Here is a 20,395-nt window from a genome sequence, read left to right as displayed (position 1 = left end):
AAACATTGTATTGAATGCTGAAATGAGTGGGGAACACCTACCCACTACTTAGAGTGCTACCCAGGAATGACCAGAGCTTCCGGCAGACATTGGGGCACCCGTGTACTGGTGTGAGTTTCAGAATCAGATGTGACAAAGTTCAAGCACAGAATCAAGCACCCAAAAGTGATTTGGGCAGGTTAACAGATCTTTCATCTGTAAAATGAAAGTAACAACATTATATCCCTCAGATGGTTGCTGTCAAGATTCAATGCTTTGTTTTATGCGCCTGGCACAAACTGAGGTGTCAAACCTGGCTGTTCCGGAACCTGGCTGACCACAGAATCACCTGGAGATCTTAAAATAGATTTATTGTTTGATTCCTCATGTCTGGAGAGGAGCCCTAGAATCTGCATTTTTTTTTTTTTTTTGGTGAGGAAGATCAGCCCTGTGCTAACATCTGCCAATCCTCCTCTTTTTTTTTGCTGAGGAAGACTGGCCCTGGGCTAACATCCGTGGCCATCTTCCTCCACTTTATATGGGACTCGGCCACAGCATGGCTTGCCAAGCGGTGCATCTGGGCACGGCCAGGATCCAAACCAGCGTACCCAGGCTGCTGCAGTGGAGCTCGCACACTTAACTGCTTGCCCCACCAGGCCCGCCCTAGAATCTGCATTTTTTACAAAGTGTGCTGAAATTTCTGATGAGCAGCCAAGATTAGGAGCTAATTATCTGGTTGTAGTGTAAAACCTGACAGTTGTTTTTTTGTTTTGTTTTCTTTTTTGTAATGCAAGAGCCTGACTTAAGCTTTGATTGCGGAGGCGTCCACTTCAAAGATGGAGATCTGGAGTAAACACATTGCTACAGCTAGATAGAGAGCCAGGCCACCTCCCCTCGACTGAGGCTCTTTTGTTTTAGAGATCTTGGTTGATTTCCATAACTACCAGGCCACTGTTTTTTGTTTTTTTTCTTCCCGCGCTTTGAATTCCTGCTGTTACGTTTTAAATTCGCCAATAAAGAGTGAGCCCGCGAAACCCTAGGCCCCACCCTCTCCAATAAAAGCAGAACCCCAGGCCAGTATGCTCTTTCGCTCTCTCTCTCTCTGTTCGACACCTCGCTGTGTGGCCCCCGGTGTGCTGTGTAATTTCCAGGTCCTGTAAGTAATAAACCTTTATTTTTTTCAATGTTCCCTGACGGTTATCGCTGAAGGGCATCTTGCAGTCATAATGAGAACCACAAGAGCCGGTCCAGCTACCACATTGGTTACTGATAGGCTGAGACCGGCACAAAACACTGGTTCATGACATCTCAAGCTCAGTTCCCTCCAGTCTACAACACCTTTTCTCATAGTTAAAAATGATTGCTAAATCCATACTGTAATAATTCTTGCACTCTATAAGGATGGACACCCAAAAGAAACCAAACAAGAGCTCAAGGGAACTGTGACTTGTGTGGGCTGTGGAGGGAAGCAGCAGATCAAAGTGGTAAGTAGAAGAAACTTAATCAGAACAGTAGCAACGGCATTAGCAGCCAAATCAATAACAGGAAATCCAGCAGAAATTTCAACTGGGCCTCAACTACCACCATGGGGATTGTAGAGGCTACTAGAAAAATTAAATGACAAACTCAACAAGATGCACTGCTTAATTCCCTGTCTGGCTCTAGCACTGTTTTTTTTCCCTTGCTGCATTAAATATTTCTTGAGTCACTCAGGCTTATTGTACAAAATAACAATTCCTCCTGCCCCTTCTTCTTCCCAGGTGGTAATCTGTAATAATAGTTTGGTGTGTATGTAAACAGGCTTTCCTGTAGCATTGTTCTCCAAGAACTTTAAAGCTCTCTTTGTGATAAACAGTTCTTTTAGGGTCAGGCCAGAACTAACTAGCCTTTCACTTACTTACTAAAATAGTGAATTTCTATTGGTAGATGGGAAACAGCTTTTTTTCCCCCCTTGAAGCCAGAAAGGCAGGCATTAAGAAGTGAGAGCATTCTAATTTCGTTTTCTGGGAAATTGAAACCTAAAAGACAGGAGCACATCTAGCTTAGTTTTCCGAGACATCAAAACTTAAAAAAAAAAGGCAGGGGGCCAGCCAGGTGGTGTGTGGTTACGTTTGCACGCTCCGCTTCAGTGGTCCCGGGTTCATTGGTTTGGATCCCAGGCAGGGACCCACACACCGCTTGTCCCGCCATGCTGTGGCAGGCGTCCCACATATAAAGTAGAGGCAGTTGGGCGTAGATATTAGCTCAGGGCCAATCTTCCTCACCAAAAAAAAAGGGACGTTCTAATTTCTTTTTTCAGAGGAATCAAAACTTGGCATTCCTCCTGGGCTTGCTTTTGTCCAGGGGGCTCAGAATTAAAAGCCATTTCTTCTCTCTGAAGGTTACCACAGCCCTCATCAAGCTGCAGACTCCTGAATGTATCAGGACTCCAGGAGTTTTCTCTTTAACGCTCCAACCCTGAGGAACCTTCTCATTCCCAAGACAAGTACAGAATTCCTGGAGAGACCCAAAGCCATTCCTGTTTAACAGACAGGATGGTCTCAAAAAAAGACCACAGAACTCTAAGACAAAAATCCACTCTGTGGCTGCAGACCCTTCCAGATATATGCACTTTAGGCAAGAGAAGCTGAGGTGGACATGTTAGGGCCGCTCTGTTCTTAAATAGGAGAAACAGACAGCAAGGAGAACTGGCCCTTAGAGGGGACTCACCTTCTAGCTGAGGCCAAGGGTCCACGATGCAGGATTCCAGCCCAGACAACCCGGCAGAGGTCTGAGACAGACAGTGGTGGTGAGGGTTATAGGGTGGACTGATCAAAGATCTGTGGAACACACTTTCAGCCAGGCAGGGAGGAGCTAAAGCCTTGGCGGGAGGGGATGACAGTTAGGATTGTCAGTTACCCAGTTGGTTGGTCTCTATGAAAAGGGTTTTCTTGCTTTTCATAATGTATACACTTTCATTTTCAGGAGAAACTTAAGATATATTGACTGAGAAGCTCTGACCTAGTTAGATTTTCCAGGTTATTTTTTGCAACTGTGTCAAAAGTACATTTGGTTATTTTGTTTACCAACATTAATTAAAAGCACTGGAAAGTGAACTTGCCCAACTTTCATAGTTGCTTCAAATCCTTTTGGAGATGGGGCACAATCAGCAGGTGGATAGCTGAGAAATATTTGCCACTCTATAATAGGAAAAGAATCATCTGTAAGAACAGATATTTATTTTACCAGATACAGGCAACACCTACATATATTCTGGATATTTTCGCTAGACATCAGTGGGCATACTCATTTTTACATGAGTATGTTTTTATTACATCAGCGATAAATGTAAGATGATTTTTTAGACCCAAATTAAGTGAACTATTTCAGTATGTGTGTGAACAACAAACCATTGGAGACCGTGATTACCCCCAGGCCCCCCACTGAAGTGGGGGAAAGAAAATAAATCAGAGAAGGTCATCTAATCCTGATTCTAATCCTGAGCAGGTCATAACTTCTCTGGCTTGAGTTTTCTGCGAAAAACAAAATAGCCTAATGCTTGGGGACAGTCAGAGCCAGGTCTGAGGACGTGGGTCTCCTCGGTCCAGCGTCTGTGGTTAGTTTCTTCCTGGACTGTCATTTTCGGTTAGTTTCTTCCTGGAGTGCCGGGGACTCATAACCCGACTTCCCTATTCCATTCTTCCCCTTGGGCCCACAAGCAAAGGCTCTGCTCCTCTCACCCCCCCCCCCCCCGCCACCCCTGACATCACCATTACCAAACCAGCACACACTCTCTCACACAAACACACACGCTCTGGCGCCTGCACCCCCAACCACTCCTCTGGCCCCGCTGCTGGGGTGCGGCTGCGCTAGGACCCTGTCCTGCAGGAGCCTCTGGCCAGCAGCTGCGCCAGAGCGTCGCTGTCCTCGGACGCCGCAATGGAAGCCGCTCAGTTTGCGGTGGGAGGGCGCGCCCGGAGCTGTGGGGGAGCCTGGGGAGCTGCTGGAGGAGCTGAAGAGGAGGAGGTGCAGGGCACAGGGCGGGCGGGAGTGCACCTGCGTGAGGGGTGAGGGAGGCGGAGGGGAGAGATGTGTGTGGTATGTGTGTGTTTTTTAAAATTATCTTGTTGAGGTCACACTGGCTTATAACATTGTGTAAATTTCAGGTGCACGTTATTATATTTAAGCTTCTGTGTAGACTGCATCGTGTTCACCACCAAAAGTCTAGTTGCTGTCCATCACCATACACGGGAGCCCCTTTACCGCTTTTGCCCTCTCCCTATCTCCTTCCCCTTTGGTAACTACCAATCTATTCTCCTTATCTGTGTGTTTGTTTATCTTCCACATATGAGTGAAATTGTACAGTATTTGTCTTTCTCTGTCTGACTTGTTTTCCTAGCATAATACCCTCAAGATATGTGTGTTTTGCGATTGATGTTACCTCAAGGCTTTCTCAAATTAAAATACATTCCTGTTACTATTCTTAAATAATGTTTCTCTAGAATAGTTTGTAAATATTATCAAATTTTTGTACTTATTGAGATAGTTTTGACTTTCTGTTAGTTGTTCATGTGATATTGTATATTAATGTTTTTTCTTGTTTTCTGCAATTATGTATTCTGGGATGAATCCAGTTTGGGTTATAATATCCAGTGTGTGTAATAATAGCAATCATAATAAACAAGCAAGAGGCAAAACACAAATAAAATTCTTAATCTGGTTAATTAATCAAATAAATTGCTTTTTAATTTTCCAAGTTTCTTCTGCCTTTACATTTATTATTCCTGTTATTTTGTGTTCCTTTGTGATCTAGTTCTTTTTCTAAATTCTTTAAATTTTGATGCAAATCATTTTGTTTTATCTTTCTCTCCTACTAATTTAGGCATTTAGGGCTATGGATTCTTCTCCACATACTGTTTAAGCCGTATCATGGTAATTTGATGTAACCTAAACCATAAATCTCCAGCAGGTGGATTCTGTGTCTCTCACAGCACTTCGTGTGCCCACAATGAACGCTCATTGAATGTTTTGTGCACTAAAAAAATCAAAGACTGAAATGTTTGGATGGCTATATAATTAAGCAAAAGAGAGAAATGACTACAGCTGGCAGCACAATCCTGAGTCTTTAGAGCCCTCTTCTCACCATGCTACTGTTGAATTTTATTGATTTGCACAAACACTCCCAAATACAAGTTCTTTGACATCATAAAGACTTAGAGTCCGTTGATCCTTCTTTTTCCCCATTTATCAAATCTACCCCCTGTCCTGGCCATCTTCATTTCCCACCCTAACCACCTAAGAATGCATAGTCCAAAAGTTCAACCACTTTCTTACTAATGATCTAAATTCATATGCCCTAATCTATTTTTAAATTTTTTGGAGGTAAAGGTTTTGTTTTTTATGTTTTGAATAATTTCAAACTTATAGAAAAATATAGAGAATAATATAGTGAACACAAATATGTCCACCACCCAAATTTAATAGATGAAGTCAGTTTAAAAACTTCTTATTGTGGAAACTTTTCGAATATGCACAAAAGTGGAGAAAAAGGATAGGATAGTGAATCCCCATTTATCAATCACCCACCTTCAATAATCATTGATCTTTTGCCAATAAGTGGTACTGCTAACTACCCAGTTGCCAAAAATCCAGGTACTAAATTTTAATCCTTTCAATCCTGATTTCTGTCTGGTCAATACAGGGCTGTGTTAATTTTATTTCCTCAATATCTTCCAGATATACTCAATTCTCTTCATCTCCACTGCAGTACTGTGCCCCAGGCCACCATTGTCTCTCACTTAGATTACTGCAAAACCCTCCTTACTGGTTTGCTCCTCCTTAATTAGTTCTCCACCCTGAATTAATACTGTGTCACCTGCTCTTAAAAAAATTATCATACAATAGAATTAACTTTTTTGTGTGCAGTTCTATGAGTTTTAACACATGAATAGATTCCTATAATTACCACCACAATCAGGATACAGAACAGTTTCATCACCCCCAAAAAACTCCTTTATGTTACCCTTTTGTAGTCATGCCCTCCCCTCCCCATAACTCTTGGCAACCGTGGATCTGTACTTTATCAGTAATGTGTCTTTTTAAAATGTCTATCTGTTCATGTCACTACCTTCCTTAGAATTCTTTGGCTTTCCACTGTAAGTAGTGGCTCTTTTCTAACTCTCTAGTCTAGTCTCCTCTTTCACCACTTCTCTCCTCACCTCCCATTCCCTATCCCTCTTAAGGTCTGGCCAGACTGTACATCTCTCTACCAGTCCAATACACTATTCCCTTTGCTGATTTCAGGCCTTCTCAAGTACTGTTCACTCTGATTGTAATGCAATAACTCCTCTTAACCTCAGATTCCTTCACTTGGCTAATTCAGATCTTAGTTTAAATGTCCTGTCCTCCAGGAAGTCTTCCCTATTCATATCAGGTTGATTGTTGCTGTTTGGTGCTTCCCCTTTCAGAATCCGTATCACACCAATTGCTTTATTCAACCATATTTCTTCCCAGACTATAAGCTTTGAGAGGCAGGGCTATACTCATTCTTCATTTACCACTTAATCTCCAGCCCCTAGTACTTAGCGGGAACTCAATAAATATTTTCTAATAAATGAATGAATGCATTTTTGTGTACTATGCAATCTATTTCTTCATCAACATGAATACATGTTTTAATGGTTTCAGTTGCAGAATGAACATGGAGAAACATAATTCATCTTTGGTGGTAGAATTACTTTACCCAGACTTAGTCATCAATGTAGGAGAAGTGACTCTTGGTGAAGGAAACAGAAATAAGCTGCAGAAAAGTCAGAGAGAGCAAGAGAAGGTGAAAGTTATACAGGCTGCATGTGCTTTATTGAACTCAGGAGGAGGAGTGATTCGGCTGGAAATGGCAAACAAGGATGAGCGTCCCATGGAGATGGGACTGGATTTAGAACAGTCTCTGAGGGCGCTTATTCAATCTTCAGATTTGCAGACTTTCTTCGAGACTAAGCAACAAAGGAGGTGTTTTTACATTTTCGTTAAATCTTGGAGCAGTGACCTTTTCCCTGAAGACAGTTCTGTTAGGCCCCGCATTTGCAGCCTGGAGACTTCATTATACTGCAGATCTGGCACCTCAGTGCTTCTCATGGACTCAAGAGAGGCATTCAGTTTCCTGAAAACCAAGAAAAGAGATGCAAAAATCTTGGGGAAAGAACCTTCTGGTAAAGTTCTCAAGGTTAGACATCAAAACTCCCACAACTCGAATCCTGCTGACCCAATTTTCCAAAAAGACCAGCTTGAATATGGTGAAATCCTGCCTTTTCCTGAGTCTCAATTCATAGAGTTTAAACAGTTCTCTACAAAACACATTCAACAACGTGTAAAAGACATAATTTCAGTGTACATCCCTGCATTTGCAAACACTGGGGGAGGCTATCTTTTTATTGGAGTGGATGATAAGAGTAAGAAAGTTCTGGGATGTGCTAAAGAAAATGTTGACCGTGACTCTTTGACAGAGAAAATTGAAAAAGCAATATACGAGTTACCTTGTGTCCACTTTTGCCAATCCCAATGCCAGATAAATTTCAAAGTCAGAATCTTGGATGTGCTAGCCAGGGGAGAGCTATATGGCTATGTCTGTGTGATCAGAGTGAAGCCATTCTGCTGTGCAGTGTTCTCAGAAGCTCCCAGTTCATGGATGGTGAAGGGTAAGAACGTCTGCAGCCTGACAACTGAGGAATGGGTAGACATGATGATGGACTCAGATCCAGGTAAGAGGCAGAAAACTCCCTCCCTGTCCTTTCCAGCTCTTTGACACCTCCACATTAAACAGATTTTCCTTTGTTTCCCATGACTTTGAACTTCTCACACTCACTGAACTCCGTTTTTTTTTTTAATCTCTTAGCATCTCTTAGAATTTGATGGGTGATTAGGAGCCCAAATCAAGTGTCTTATAATAGGCAATTTTCTACATCAGAAGATGAAAAGAAAATTGTTTGAAATGGTTGCCTTGCAGCGGTGTACTGGAACTGGCTCTTCCTGGCTCCAGAGCCATTTATTAAATTTTCAGGAATTGTGTGAGCCAGTGGTTAAACACAGTCATTGTTAAAAATTAAGTTATATAAACTTACAATTAAAGAAATTATATTAAAAACAAATGTAATAAATACAAACTCACCACTTCCTAATTATTTACTACATTCTATTACTATCTATCCTTATGAGGTTATTTATATCTACTGTATCTGTATGATGGAAATACTATAAAATGGTATGCTACTACTGTGCATTTCTTCCCAACTCTGCATTTAGTGACATCACATTGGTAGCTTGAAATTGTCCATGGTCAGAATATTTACACCACAGAAATAAGATGCATGCACAGGTATGTGTACTAAAAGAATGTGCTACATACCATAAAAGAAATACAAACAAAATGCTATCCAGACAGAGAGTGAAGAATTATATTGAATAGGAAACACGTTCAAACTTCCAAATAATTTCTCTTTAATGGTGGATTTTGGCAACCTTCATATGCAATAAAGACATCTGTCTACACGGGATGAATGGGGCATTATCTTGCCATTATCTCTGAAGTCACACCAGCTAGACAATTATATGATACACCCACTTGTAAGGCCTCTTTCGGTGATGAAGAGATGAACTAACATGTCAGAATAACGTGAGTTTTCTTTCTTTCTTAAGATCTTCAATGGTTGTGCAAAGACTTTGAATCTCAGCTAAGCCTGTCTAGTGGGCCTCCCCTTAGCAGACCAGTGTATGCCAAGAAAGGCCTGGAACATAAGAAGGATCTCCAGCAACTCTTATTTCCAGGTAGTAACTATGGTTTGCCTACTTGACACCAGCCAGTTTCTATGTTAGGATAAGGGGAGATAAACTGTTAAGTTTGTTTTTTAAAATCCTGAAAGTATGCTCTGTAAACCTTTGTGTACGAGGTGATAATGCTACAAGCATATTGGTGATATATAGTTTAAAAATGAACCCTCATTGACCTCATCGGCTGAGGCAATACTACGTATAGAATCCAGGAACATTATTGCCCTTCAAGACCATTTGGTCTTGTACTTCTCAAATCGGACTGATCATCAGTATTTGTGAATATTTTAAAAAGTAAAGATAGCTGTGTCCCCACTCCGGACTTAATAAATTAGAATATCTGGGGATAGCACCTCATAATGCACATTTTTCTCAAGCTACTCACATGATTCTGATGCTAATCCAGTTTGGAAACTTTTTATGTAGTCGAAATAGAGGCACACACTGCACCAGGAGCAAAAAACTGCCCACCCCTGCCAGATTTTCCAGAGGAGTGGTGGTTATGAATATGAAAAAAGAGTAAAGATTTATGTCAGGATGTAACACAAAACAAATAAAATAAAACGAAGATCAATTTTGAACATTTCTGAATATGTTTTGGTTTAGAAGAAACAGTTGTGTAACAGCACAGAATCATGATTCAGCGCCAAGGACAGTGCCTGTTTTCTGTGCTCATCCCTCGCTCCCTGCGTTAGGCTTTACCTAGGAGTCCATTGCTGTCCTCTTTCTAGACTCCTAGAGAGGGAAAACCACTTTCTCAAGTCTATGCAGCAAGTCAGTGGCTTATCTGACACTAGAATTTGATACATAAATGTCCTATATATGTGTAAGTGTCTATCAAGGACCATTAAGTTAATAGATAATGACTGCCCAATTTAAGATTTCATTTTTTTCCTTAACTAATTGAGGTCTTTGCATTCATTTGCATATCAAATTTATATTTCAAAAACTGTCTACAATAAACAGTATTAAATCCTAAGGTAAACATAAACATTGATAGTTATTTTCTGAACTCAGTAAGCTCCATTTTAGTTGAGCTTATTACCTTGGAATAAATTATAACTTAAACAAAATACTGGGCTGTATGCTCAGAACAACAATCTATTATTCTTCTATAAAAAAGCAATTTTCGGGGGCCAGCCCATGGCATAGTGGTTAAGTGCACACTCTCCGCTGCTGACAGCCCGGGTTTGGATTCGGGGCGCGCAAAACGCACCGCTTGTCAGGCCATGCTGTGGCAGCATCACATATAAAGTGGAGGAAGATGGGCACCGATGTTAGCTCAGGGCCAGTCTTCCTCAGCAAAAAGAGGAGGATTGGCATGGATGTTAGCTCAGGGCTGATCTTCCTCACAAAATAAATAAATAAAAAAATCAATTTTCCAGGAACTGCACCAAACATTTGAGGAATAGATACTTCCAAAATTATTTAAATTGTTCCAGAGCCATAGAAAAAGAATGAAAATTACCAAGTTAGTTTTTAAGTGAGAGTAACTGTAATTGCAAAACTTGAAAGCGATAGCACAAAAAAAGGAAAACTCAGGGCCGGCCCCATGGCTTAGCGGTTATGTGCGTGCGGCCTGGGTTCGGATCCCAGGCGTGCACCGATGCACCGCTTCTCCGGCCATGCTGAGGCTGCGTCCCACATACAGCAACTAGAAGAATGTGCAACTATGACATACAACTATCTACTGGGGCTTTGGGGGAAAAAAAAAGAAAACTCAGGGTAATCTTATTTATGAATGTGGATGCAAAGACAAGAACTCCAGGAATGACTGGATGGATCAACATTAAGAGAGGTAGTGTTATAATTCATCATTTCTACATATCTATGCCAAAAAATTATGTAATTGTCTTCTAATACACTGAAAAGGCACTTGAAAAAACTCAATACACATTCTTGATTTTTCAAAAACTTTCAGAACAATAGGAACCTGTAGATATTTCTTTAATGTTATATCATATCTATATATCTATATCTATGTATATCCCCCAAAGACTATCATGTTAATTTGGAGATATTAGAGGCATTCTATTAAATTCAGGAACAAAACAATCATGTGCACTATTACAACTTCTGTGTAATATTAGTTAGCCAATGCAATTAGATAACAGAAAGAAATAAAAATTAAAGGAGATAGCACTATACATCTGGAAAACTCAAGAGAATCAGTGAAAAACTACTATAAACAAAAGAATCCAGAATGAATAGAAATAATCACATTACATAGCATTATGAGAAGTATATGTTAAAATTAATATGCAGAATTCAATATCCTAATATAACAAACAATGAAAGAAAATACCCAATTTTCAATAGCAACAAAAAGTTAAAATATCTAGGATAAACCAATCTGAGAAAAAAGTTAAAACAATTTAACTTTGAATACCTTTGATGAACACCTGAATCAAATGGAAACACGTCATGTTCTTGAAATGAAGAGTCAACATCATAAGGTTGTCAATTCTATGTTATTTTATAAACTTAATGAGATATTAGTTAAAAAAAACCAGAGAGTAACTTAATCTCGACAATCTTATTCTAAAGTTCCAGTGGAAAAATAAACATGGAGGAAAAGCCAGGAAATAAAAACTAAAAAAGAAGAGCAATACGAGGGGCCATCTAGATATTAAATCATTATAAAGCCTCAAATGAAAGTAGAGTTTATTGGCGCATAATTAGACCAAGGGCACAGAATAGAAGGTCTGGAAATAGATGCAAACACAATGGAGAATTTAGTTTATGATGGAATTGACCTCTTAAGTAAGTAGAGAAAAAATGGATGTTTCAATAAAAAGATATTGGGATGACTGGGTGGCAATTTATTTTTAAAAAGACGGAGTCATACTTCATGCCATAGACCAACATAACCTCTAAATGGATCAAAATTTTAAAACTAAAAAAATTAAAGCCATAAGTGTTCTAGAAGAAAACTAGAGGTTAAATGGTTAAATGCCTTTATAATTTTGGCATGAGGATTAGAAAAATCAAGATTCAAAATCTTGAGGCCATGAAAGTAACAACTGATATATATGAGTGCATAAAAAAAATGAGCACTGTGTATGGTTAAAGCCACAAAGAACAAAGTCAAAGGGCCATTGACCAACTGGGGAAAATATTTGCAACTCATATCACAAGCAAAGGGCTAGGCCATGCTGAGGCCACGTCCCACATACTGCAACTAGAAGACTGTGCAACTATGACATACAACTGTCTACTGGGGCTTTGGGGGGAAAAAAAATTTTTTTTTAAAATAAAAAAAAACAAACAAACAAAGGGCTAATGTCTCTAATATATAAAGAGATTCCAGAAATTGATAAGGACAAAAAGCAACTTACAAAAATCAACAAAGAGAGTTCAGAGAAAATAAAATTCAAATGGCTTTCAAACATTTGAAAAGATGCTTAACATTAATCAAAACAAAAGACAAGCAAATTAAATATCATTCCTATCTATTGGATTGTAAAAAATAAAGAAATCTGACATTATCTTTTATATTCTGTGCTGTAGGAAAACAAGACTTCTTATACATTACTTGTGGGATTGCATATTGGTACAGCTCCATTGGAGAACAATTTGGCAATATCCATCGGAATTACAAATGTATTTACCCTTTTACCTAGTAATCCCACTGCTGAGACTTTATTCTTTTTATAGACCTGCACACATACCAAATATACAAGTACTCATTGCAATATCATCATAATAGCAAAAGACTAGGGGGAAAAACCCAAGCACCTATCAATGGGAACTGATTAAATAAAATATGGCACATCCATAAAATGGCATGTTAGATAACTGTGGGGAGAAAAAACCCATAAGGAAGTTCTTTGTGTACTGATATGGAAAGATCTCTAATATATAATGCTAAGTGGAAAACAGTAAAATGTCGAACAGTTTGCTACCTATTGTGTACAAAAGAGGGAAATATTTGCTTGTATTTACATAAAGAAATTGTGGAAGAATAGGCAAGAAACAAAAAAGTATCTTTGGTAGGGGTGTAGGTTGGGGTTAAGAAGGCAGGAAACAGAGCAAATTGGAGTAGGCGTGTTTTGGTATTTGGACTATGGGAATATTTTATCTAATTAAAATTATTTTTCTTAAAGCCAATTTTGATTTTCAGATTCTGCTCTTATTATTAGATTGTGGACACTAACAGTGGTAAACAAAAACTTTGGCTTTTGTTTTGCAATTGGACTCCAGATATTAAGAATGGGGATGTCCTCAGCAGGTTAATTATCAGCATTGATTGACAATAATTTGGCTTCAGGTTAAACACTGTCAATGTTTCACTTGGAAGAAATGTAATGACTGTCTGAAAAAGAAATTTTGTCTATGACTGGAGTTATTGCTACTAGAGAATGTCAGAGCCTGGGGTGTAGGTCAGACTCAACCAGGCTGATCTTCATCCTGGTGTCCCAAACTGTTAGGAGCCCTCACCCAATTTCCTGTAGTTTGAAAACGACTGCTCTGGACACTCTAGTGCTCTGTTTCTAAAAATTTTACTAGATCCATGGTGAGATTAGTGGCCAGTATGGATACAAAGTTCTGTGGGAGTCCTGGACAGAAGGACAGACACGGGAGTTCTGGGAAGAATGAGAGGAGTTTATCAGGTGACATAAGTGGAGGAGGGCATTAGGGTCTCAGATCACACCTATACAAAGGCACAGAGGCCCCAGGTCACATGGGGAGTGGTGACTATTCTGGTGCACGTGGAATGGTGGCATTTATTGAACACCAAGTCTGGCCCCTATAATTTGCTAAGTGTCATGTGCAATATCAAAGAAATGAAAAGGACACTTCTTGCCTTCACATAATTTCCTGAGGAAGCATGTCCCATTATATAATTAAAGAAATATAAGACCTCTTCAGTGATGAGGTAAAACAGGTTTGCTGTGAACATCAAGCGCTGTGGTGACTTTCTTCATTTATCAGGCAGGGGTAGTCTGTGTGGCTTGCAGGGCAGTGCAGTAGAGTGGAAACAACAGAGGGTCTGGTATCTGAGACCTGGGTTTGGATGCTGGCTCTGCCATTTCCTAGGGTGTGACCACGGGCAAGTCACTTGACCTGTTTGAGTTCTCATTCGCTCATAGGAAAAAGAGAATAATAAGTGTATTTGCCTTGCAGAATTGTGAGGATTGGAGATGTGTGTAAACTCCCTGGTATAGTCAACAGATGATGTGTTTTCTTATTTTATACTTCCTTTGCTTTCTAGAGCTCTATTTTAAGCATGTCTTTACATTACCCTATTTTGTCCATTCTAAGATGCGTGTTTTCCCCCATCTTTTAGCATCTCTAAAATTTGGATGTGTCTCGTAATAGATGCCGTTTCCTACTCACTATCACCCAGGTTGCAGGCATAATCAAGTTGTGTGGACACGTGGTACTAGTGAGGAAGCACAGCAACAATGGACAATAAACAATTACCAATGAAATACGGGTAATTTCAGTTGAAATTACCGTTACAAATCTGGATTCTGGTTTGTGATCTGACACCACTAAAACAGGATGAAAACAGTGTCATCCTTTTTTTCCCTTTGGAAAAAATGATCATCAGAATAAGTTTAAAACCCTACAGTGCAATTTTATTCTCATGTCACATCATCGTTCCCTGCTCCCTCATGACAAAGCGAAGACACTTGTGATGGATGGAATCTCACATTGATCTCTAAGGGCACGATGTCAGAGTTCTGCCTCAGGAGAGGTAGCTCGGGGGCTAACCTCAGGGTCTCCCAGTCCAGGACGGCAGGGAGCTCTCTGCTAACAAAAGGTTTCATGTGGCTGCGTCTTCTCTCCAAATATTTATCAGCATCTTCTTCTTGGAGGGCTCCTTCTACCTCCATCAGCGGGGACTGTTCAGGGACATTTTGAGATTCAGATACTTTGAGAGATGGAGGGAACAGAACAAACATTTCTCAAGCAGCTACAATGAGCCAGATACTTCATGTTATAACATTTATTCCTCATCATGGGAGGTGTATCTTTTTTGTGTGTTTTTTATTTCACAGATAAAGAAACAGAATCTTAGAGAGGTTAAGAAATTTTCAAAGACCATAAACATAATAAGCACATAGGTTTAGATGAAGTGTGCCAGATTTTTCAAGCCTTCTTTTCCTTTATTGTAATATAATAATATTTGCAAAAGAATATATAATGGTCTATAATTTATCATAATTAATAAAATTAATTATGATTAAGTATAGATGTAATAATTAATTGTGATTAATTATAATTAATAATAAAAATAAATGTGATTTTGTCCCTCAATTTATAATTCTTTCCATGTCTAGTGCCCCCAGGACATCTGCAATACACTCCTGAATCCCTCTGGAAGGAGCTGTCCGCACAGCATGAAGGTCTGGAGGAATTAATAGAGAAGCAAATGCGTCCTTTCTCCCAGGGAATTTTGATCCTCTCTAGAAGCTGGGCTGTGGACCTGAACTTGCAAGAGAAGCAGGGAGTCATCTGCGATGCTCTGCTGATAGCACAGAACAGCACCCCCGTTCTCTGCACCATTCTCCGGGAGCAGGACGCAGACGGGCAGTTCTACTGCACCCGCACCGCCTTCGCTTTGAAGCAGAAGCTGGTGAACATGGGCGGCTACACTGGGAAGCTGTGTGTCAGGACCAAGGTCCTCCACCTGAGTCCTGAGAGCCATGTGGAGTCCCTGGCGGGTTCCGGCTCCTCCATCGATTACCCCGGGTCCTATAACCTTGCAGACACCCAGCAAATGGAAGCCTTGCTGCAGTCCCTTGTGATTGTGCTGCTCAGCTTCAGATCTTTCTTGAGTGACCAGCTTGGCTGTGAGGTTTTAAATCTGCTCACAGCCCAACAGTATGAGATATTCTCAAAAAACCTCCGCAAGAACAGAGAATTGTTCATCCATGGCTTACCTGGCTCAGGGAAGACCATCATGGCCATGAAGATCATGGAGAAGATCAGGAATACGTTTCACTGTGAAGCAGATAAAATTCTCTACATTTGTGAGAACCAGCCTCTGAGGAACTTTATCAGGTAAGCAGTAGGATCTTATTGTCACTCAATGAGGTATAGTCTGAATTCACTCCACACCCCCTTCAACCCGAATTGCCTTGTTCCTTGATAGTTAGATGGTAAATTAATCTGTGACAGCAGTACCGTGTTCAGAGGAACATGATAGAGTAATTTTCCTCCTTTATTTTCTTGGAGAAAACCTCAATGTATTCATTTACATTTTTACAGTAATAAAAATATCTGCCAGGCAGTGACCCGGAAAACTTTCATGCGTAAGAACTTTGAAGAGATTCAACACATCATCATCGAAGAAGCTCAGAATTTCCGCACTGAAGATGGGGAGTGGTATGAGAAGGCAAAAACCATCACTCAGAGACAAAAGAATAGCCCAGGAATTCTCTGGATCTTTCTGGACTACTTTCAGACCAGCCATGTGGTGCACAGCGGCCTTCCTCCTTTCTCAGCCCAGCTTTCAAAAGAAGAGCTCACCAGAGTGGTCCGCAATGCAGATCCAATAGCCAACTATGTACAAGAAGTAATGCAGGTAATCATAAAGAATCCTCCACTTAACATCCCCCATGAGTCTCTGGAGATACTTCTTGAAGCTGAATGGGCTCAGGGTGTTCAGGGAACCTTAAAAATTAAGAAAAACTTGACTCTGGAGCAAACAGTGACCTATGTGGCAGAAACTTGCAACCGTCTCTTTGAAAGGGGCTATTCTCCCAAGGATGTTGCTGTGCTTGTCAGCACCACAGAATATGTGGAGCGTTATAAGCATGAGCTCCTGAGAGCACTGAGGAAGAAAAGAGTGCAGCTCAGCGATGCGTGTGACATGTTGGGTGATCACATGGTGTTGGACAGTGTCCGGCGATTCTCAGGCCTGGAAAGGAATATCGTGTTTGGGATCCATCCACGGACACATGAGTCAGCTATCTTACGCAACATTCTTGTCTGTCTGGCTTCCAGGGCAAAACAAAGGCTATATATTCTGTGGCATGGTTACTGTTAGGAAGAATCCCAAACCAAAACGAGATGAGGCAATTGCTGTGTAAATGTCCATGGGTGAACATCTGCTTGGTGTGGGCAGAAACTTTCTTTTTGGTTCACAGATCCGCTGGAGATTTGGGCAGAATTGACACACAGAATTTGGAACTTCCCCTCTCTGCCTCTCTCCTTTCCCAATTCCTTCCTGGACTCCTTCTAGCCGCTATTGTTACTCCAAATTCTGATCCCTGATTCTTCCAGCCAGAATGGTGACGGTTTTCTATAGGAGCTTTAGCCGCCCTGCACAGCACAGACTGTGACCTACCTCTGGTTAAAAGCCAGAAAAACAAGAAACTTGTCCTGTGGCCCTCCTTTCTTCCAAGTCTTAGCTCTCCTCAGTGACTTCATGCATTTTTTTGTTTTCTAACATTTGTCTAGAGATTATGGTTATCTGCAGAAGGGTAGTCTGGTAGGAACTAACTTCGTCTTACCCGTAGCAGAACTTGTTTTCTGAATTCTTGACACTTCCCTTTGCTAGGTTGATTCAGGACTTGGGAGATTCCCAAGATAATTCAGTCACTGACAGAGCAGGTCTTAATCATTTTGGCCGGACAGAGAGCACTCGTGTGATTATTTAATCCTTTAAAATTGTAGTGTCCGATTTGTGTTCTCACATTGGCTCAGACCATGACTTCATTGTAACAGTAAGCATTAATTATCACTTTATAGAGAAATTATAAGCCAATAGAAAACACATATATACCTGTTTTCTCTGGCTTTTAGTAGGAGATAGTATTAGAGACCAAAATCTTGTTCTAAAGGTGTGTATCAGCCCTACATGAACAGTCCTAGGGAAGTTACTGTCCATGGAAATCAATGAGTTTATACCGCAACTTCTCAGCTCAGCTCTACTTATTCTTCTATAACATACCCACTTGAGTTTTAAATCAAGTACATTCTTGAACTGTAATTTGTTTCCCTTCACTTTCATAATTTGTTGGGCCATTGTTATGGACTGAATGTTTGTGTCCCCTCAAAATTCATACATTGAAGCCCTAAACCCCAGTGTGGCTGTATTTGTAGATTTGTAAGGAAATAAGATTGAATGAGGTCATAAGGGTGGGACCTTGATCCGATAGGATTAGAGTCCTTATAAGAAGAGACACCAGAGAGCTCTCTCCGTCCCTCTCTCTGTGCACACACAAACAAGAGTTCATGTGAGCACACAGAAACATGGCGGCCAACTATAAGCCAAGAGAGGAAATCTCAGAATGAACTCAATCCTGCTGGCACCTTCAGTGTGGACTTCCAGCCTCTAGAACCGTGAGAAGTAAATTTGTGTTGTTTAACCCACCCAGTCTGCAGTATTTTGTTACGGCAGCCTGAGCCAGTTAATACAGCCACACAATTATTCTTCTAATTAAAAACACTGAGACTTAATAATGCTATTGCACTTACTTATTTGTTTTATTGTTCTGTCTATACAAAACATTTAAAAATACTAATCTAAATAATACTAAAATATTTGGATAACTAATGGAAACTTAAAATATGACATGGCCAACATTCCACTTATTAGGAATCTTATTCTACTAATTTCCCCCTCCCCCACCCCCATATTGTAAATTTTGAACTTCTCTGCCTTTCTTCTATGTGTTTACTCATGGAATTCCAGCCTTTTGCCTTGAAACTGCAACCTCTTCTAACTTCAGCAAAATAAGACATCAGCAAAATAAGGAGGAAGATGTTTCTTCTTTCCTTCTGACTGCATTAAATCAGATACAACTCAGCATCAAAAAGCTATCCTTGTAAATGTTGTGTCTAATAAATTAGTCTTGTAAGATCCCCGGACTTCAGAGCTGTTGCAATGTCTGTGAAAGTAATTCTTAAAAAGTCTAATTCCGACTGGTGGTGTCACTTAATGACTTATTTATTGCCCTAGTAATACAATTTTAAAATATCATATTTTAAAAAAATGTATAAATATTCATGAGTTCATGTTTAGTTAGAAGAGGATTCTTGATGCTGCCTTCTTTTTCCATACAAATGAGGAAAGCTTTACCTTGTATATCTATTGCATTTCTGTTTTAAATAAAAAATTAAGAGTTTTTGTCTCAAACTGAAAAAATGGTGCTGTAAAATAATTGATTACATTGGGGAAAAGGGGAGGACTGAGGCCAGTGCCCCCATCATGGGGCCAAATATGAGCCAGCAAAAGGTCAAGCAAGATTAACCTCCATTTGGGTTTTGCTGAGGTGCCTGCCTATCTCTGCCATCTGGCTCTAGCCATTTGGGACCTAATTTCACTAAAGATCTGAAAACTTGCCCAGCCAGTGTAAAATAAAACAACTTGTTTTTTAAAATAAATTTTATTTTAGAATAGTTTTGGATTTACAGAAAAGTTACAAAAATAGTACAGAAAGTTCCCGTATGCCCTTCACTCAGTTCCTCCTATTGTTAGCATCGTATATTACTATGGTTCGTTTGTCACTACAAAGGAACCAACGTTAGTACACTGCTATCAAGTAAACTCCACATTTTATTTGGATTTCCCAGTTTTTACCTTTTCCTCTGTTCCATCAGGATGCCATCCAAGATGCCACATTATGTTTAGTAGTCATGTCTCCTTAGCCTCCCTTGGTCTGTGACAGTTTCTCAGACCTTGTTTTTGATGACCTTGACAGTTTTGAGGAGTGCTGGTCAGACATTTTATAGAATGCCCCTCAATTTGAGTTTCTCTGATGTTTTTCTCATAATTAGACTAGAGTTAAGGGTTTTTGAGAGGAAGACCGCAGGGGTGAAGTGTCATTCTCATCACATCATATCAAGGGTACATGCTATCAACAGGACTTATCACTGATGATGTTAACCTTGATCACCTGACTCAGGCAGTGCCTGCCAGGTTTCTCCACTATTATCAAGTTACTTTTTCCCCCCTTCTATATCAGTAAGTGCAGCCCCTACTCAAAGGATGGCCATTGAAGCTCCGTCTCCTTGAGAACACAGTATCTACATAAAGTATTTGCAATTCTTCCGTACAGAAGACTTGTTTCTTCTCCTTCCTTTATTTATTTACTGGTTTACTCATTTATTTACTGATTCAGTCATTTATTTATATTTATGGACTCAAGGATATTTATTTAATATTTTGTGTTATCTTATAATACTACATTACTTAATTTGTTGCCCAAGTTCTTCTAGCATTAGCCATTGGGACTCTTTCGAGGTGACTCCTGTGTCCCTTTGCCCCTGTCCTTTTATTTTTTGAGCACTTCCTTACTCTCTGGCACCACGAGATGCTCCAGGCCCATCTTGTATCTTCTCTGCCTCAGCCCTAGAATCAGCCATTTCTCCAAGGAGCTCTGGTTCCTTTTGTTGGAGAATGGCATTAGAAACCAATATCTGGGCTCTAGGGGTGCTCGCTGCTATTTATTTGTTTGTTTTGTTAATGTTGACTCTTGTCTTGTGACTTTTTCCATATGTCACTGATTATGGCTGCACTGTCCAATTCGGCATATGTTAGCCCCATGTGGCAAATGAATACTTGCAATGTGGCTAGTCCAAATTGAGATGGGATGGAAAATTTTAAATTTTATATCAGCTTGCATTATATTTCTGTTGACAGCGCTAGTATAGG

General features: G+C 40.1%; 1 protein-coding gene across 2 annotated transcripts; it reads left to right on the top strand.

Moving 5' to 3' along the window:
* The first annotated feature begins 1,087 nt into the window (after positions 1-1,087).
* LOC131417242 (schlafen family member 11-like) lies at positions 1,088-18,276 on the top strand. 2 transcript variants are annotated; one of them, XM_058560396.1, is made up of 6 exons: positions 1,110-1,135; positions 1,380-1,463; positions 6,646-7,715; positions 8,650-8,778; positions 15,072-15,795; positions 16,003-18,276. In XM_058560396.1, exons 3-6 carry the CDS (start codon positions 6,653-6,655, stop codon positions 16,781-16,783), a joined length of 2,697 nt encoding a protein of 898 aa, XP_058416379.1. In that variant the 5' UTR covers positions 1,110-1,135; positions 1,380-1,463; positions 6,646-6,652; the 3' UTR covers positions 16,784-18,276. The 2 variants fall into 2 exon arrangements, with proteins under 2 accessions (XP_058416378.1, XP_058416379.1); XM_058560395.1 differs by lacking the exon at positions 1,380-1,463 and having other exon boundaries at positions 1,088-1,135.
* Positions 18,277-20,395: the final 2,119 nt, after the last annotated feature.

This window comes from Diceros bicornis, chromosome 18 (genome assembly GCF_020826845.1).
Source record: "Diceros bicornis minor isolate mBicDic1 chromosome 18, mDicBic1.mat.cur, whole genome shotgun sequence".
In the NCBI taxonomy this organism is placed as follows: Eukaryota; Metazoa; Chordata; class Mammalia; order Perissodactyla; family Rhinocerotidae; genus Diceros; species Diceros bicornis.
This window is presented reverse-complemented; position numbering and strand designations above follow the sequence as displayed.

Coding starts and splice junctions, on each gene's coding strand:
- LOC131417242 (XM_058560395.1), top strand. CDS start 6,653: ATGAACATGGAGAAACATAATTCATCTTTGGTGGTAGAATTACTTTAC. Junction 7,716..8,649: donor GATGATGGACTCAGATCCAG/GTAAGAGGCAGA, acceptor TTCTTTCTTAAG/ATCTTCAATGGTTGTGCAAA. Junction 15,796..16,002: donor CCTCTGAGGAACTTTATCAG/GTAAGCAGTAGG, acceptor ACATTTTTACAG/TAATAAAAATATCTGCCAGG.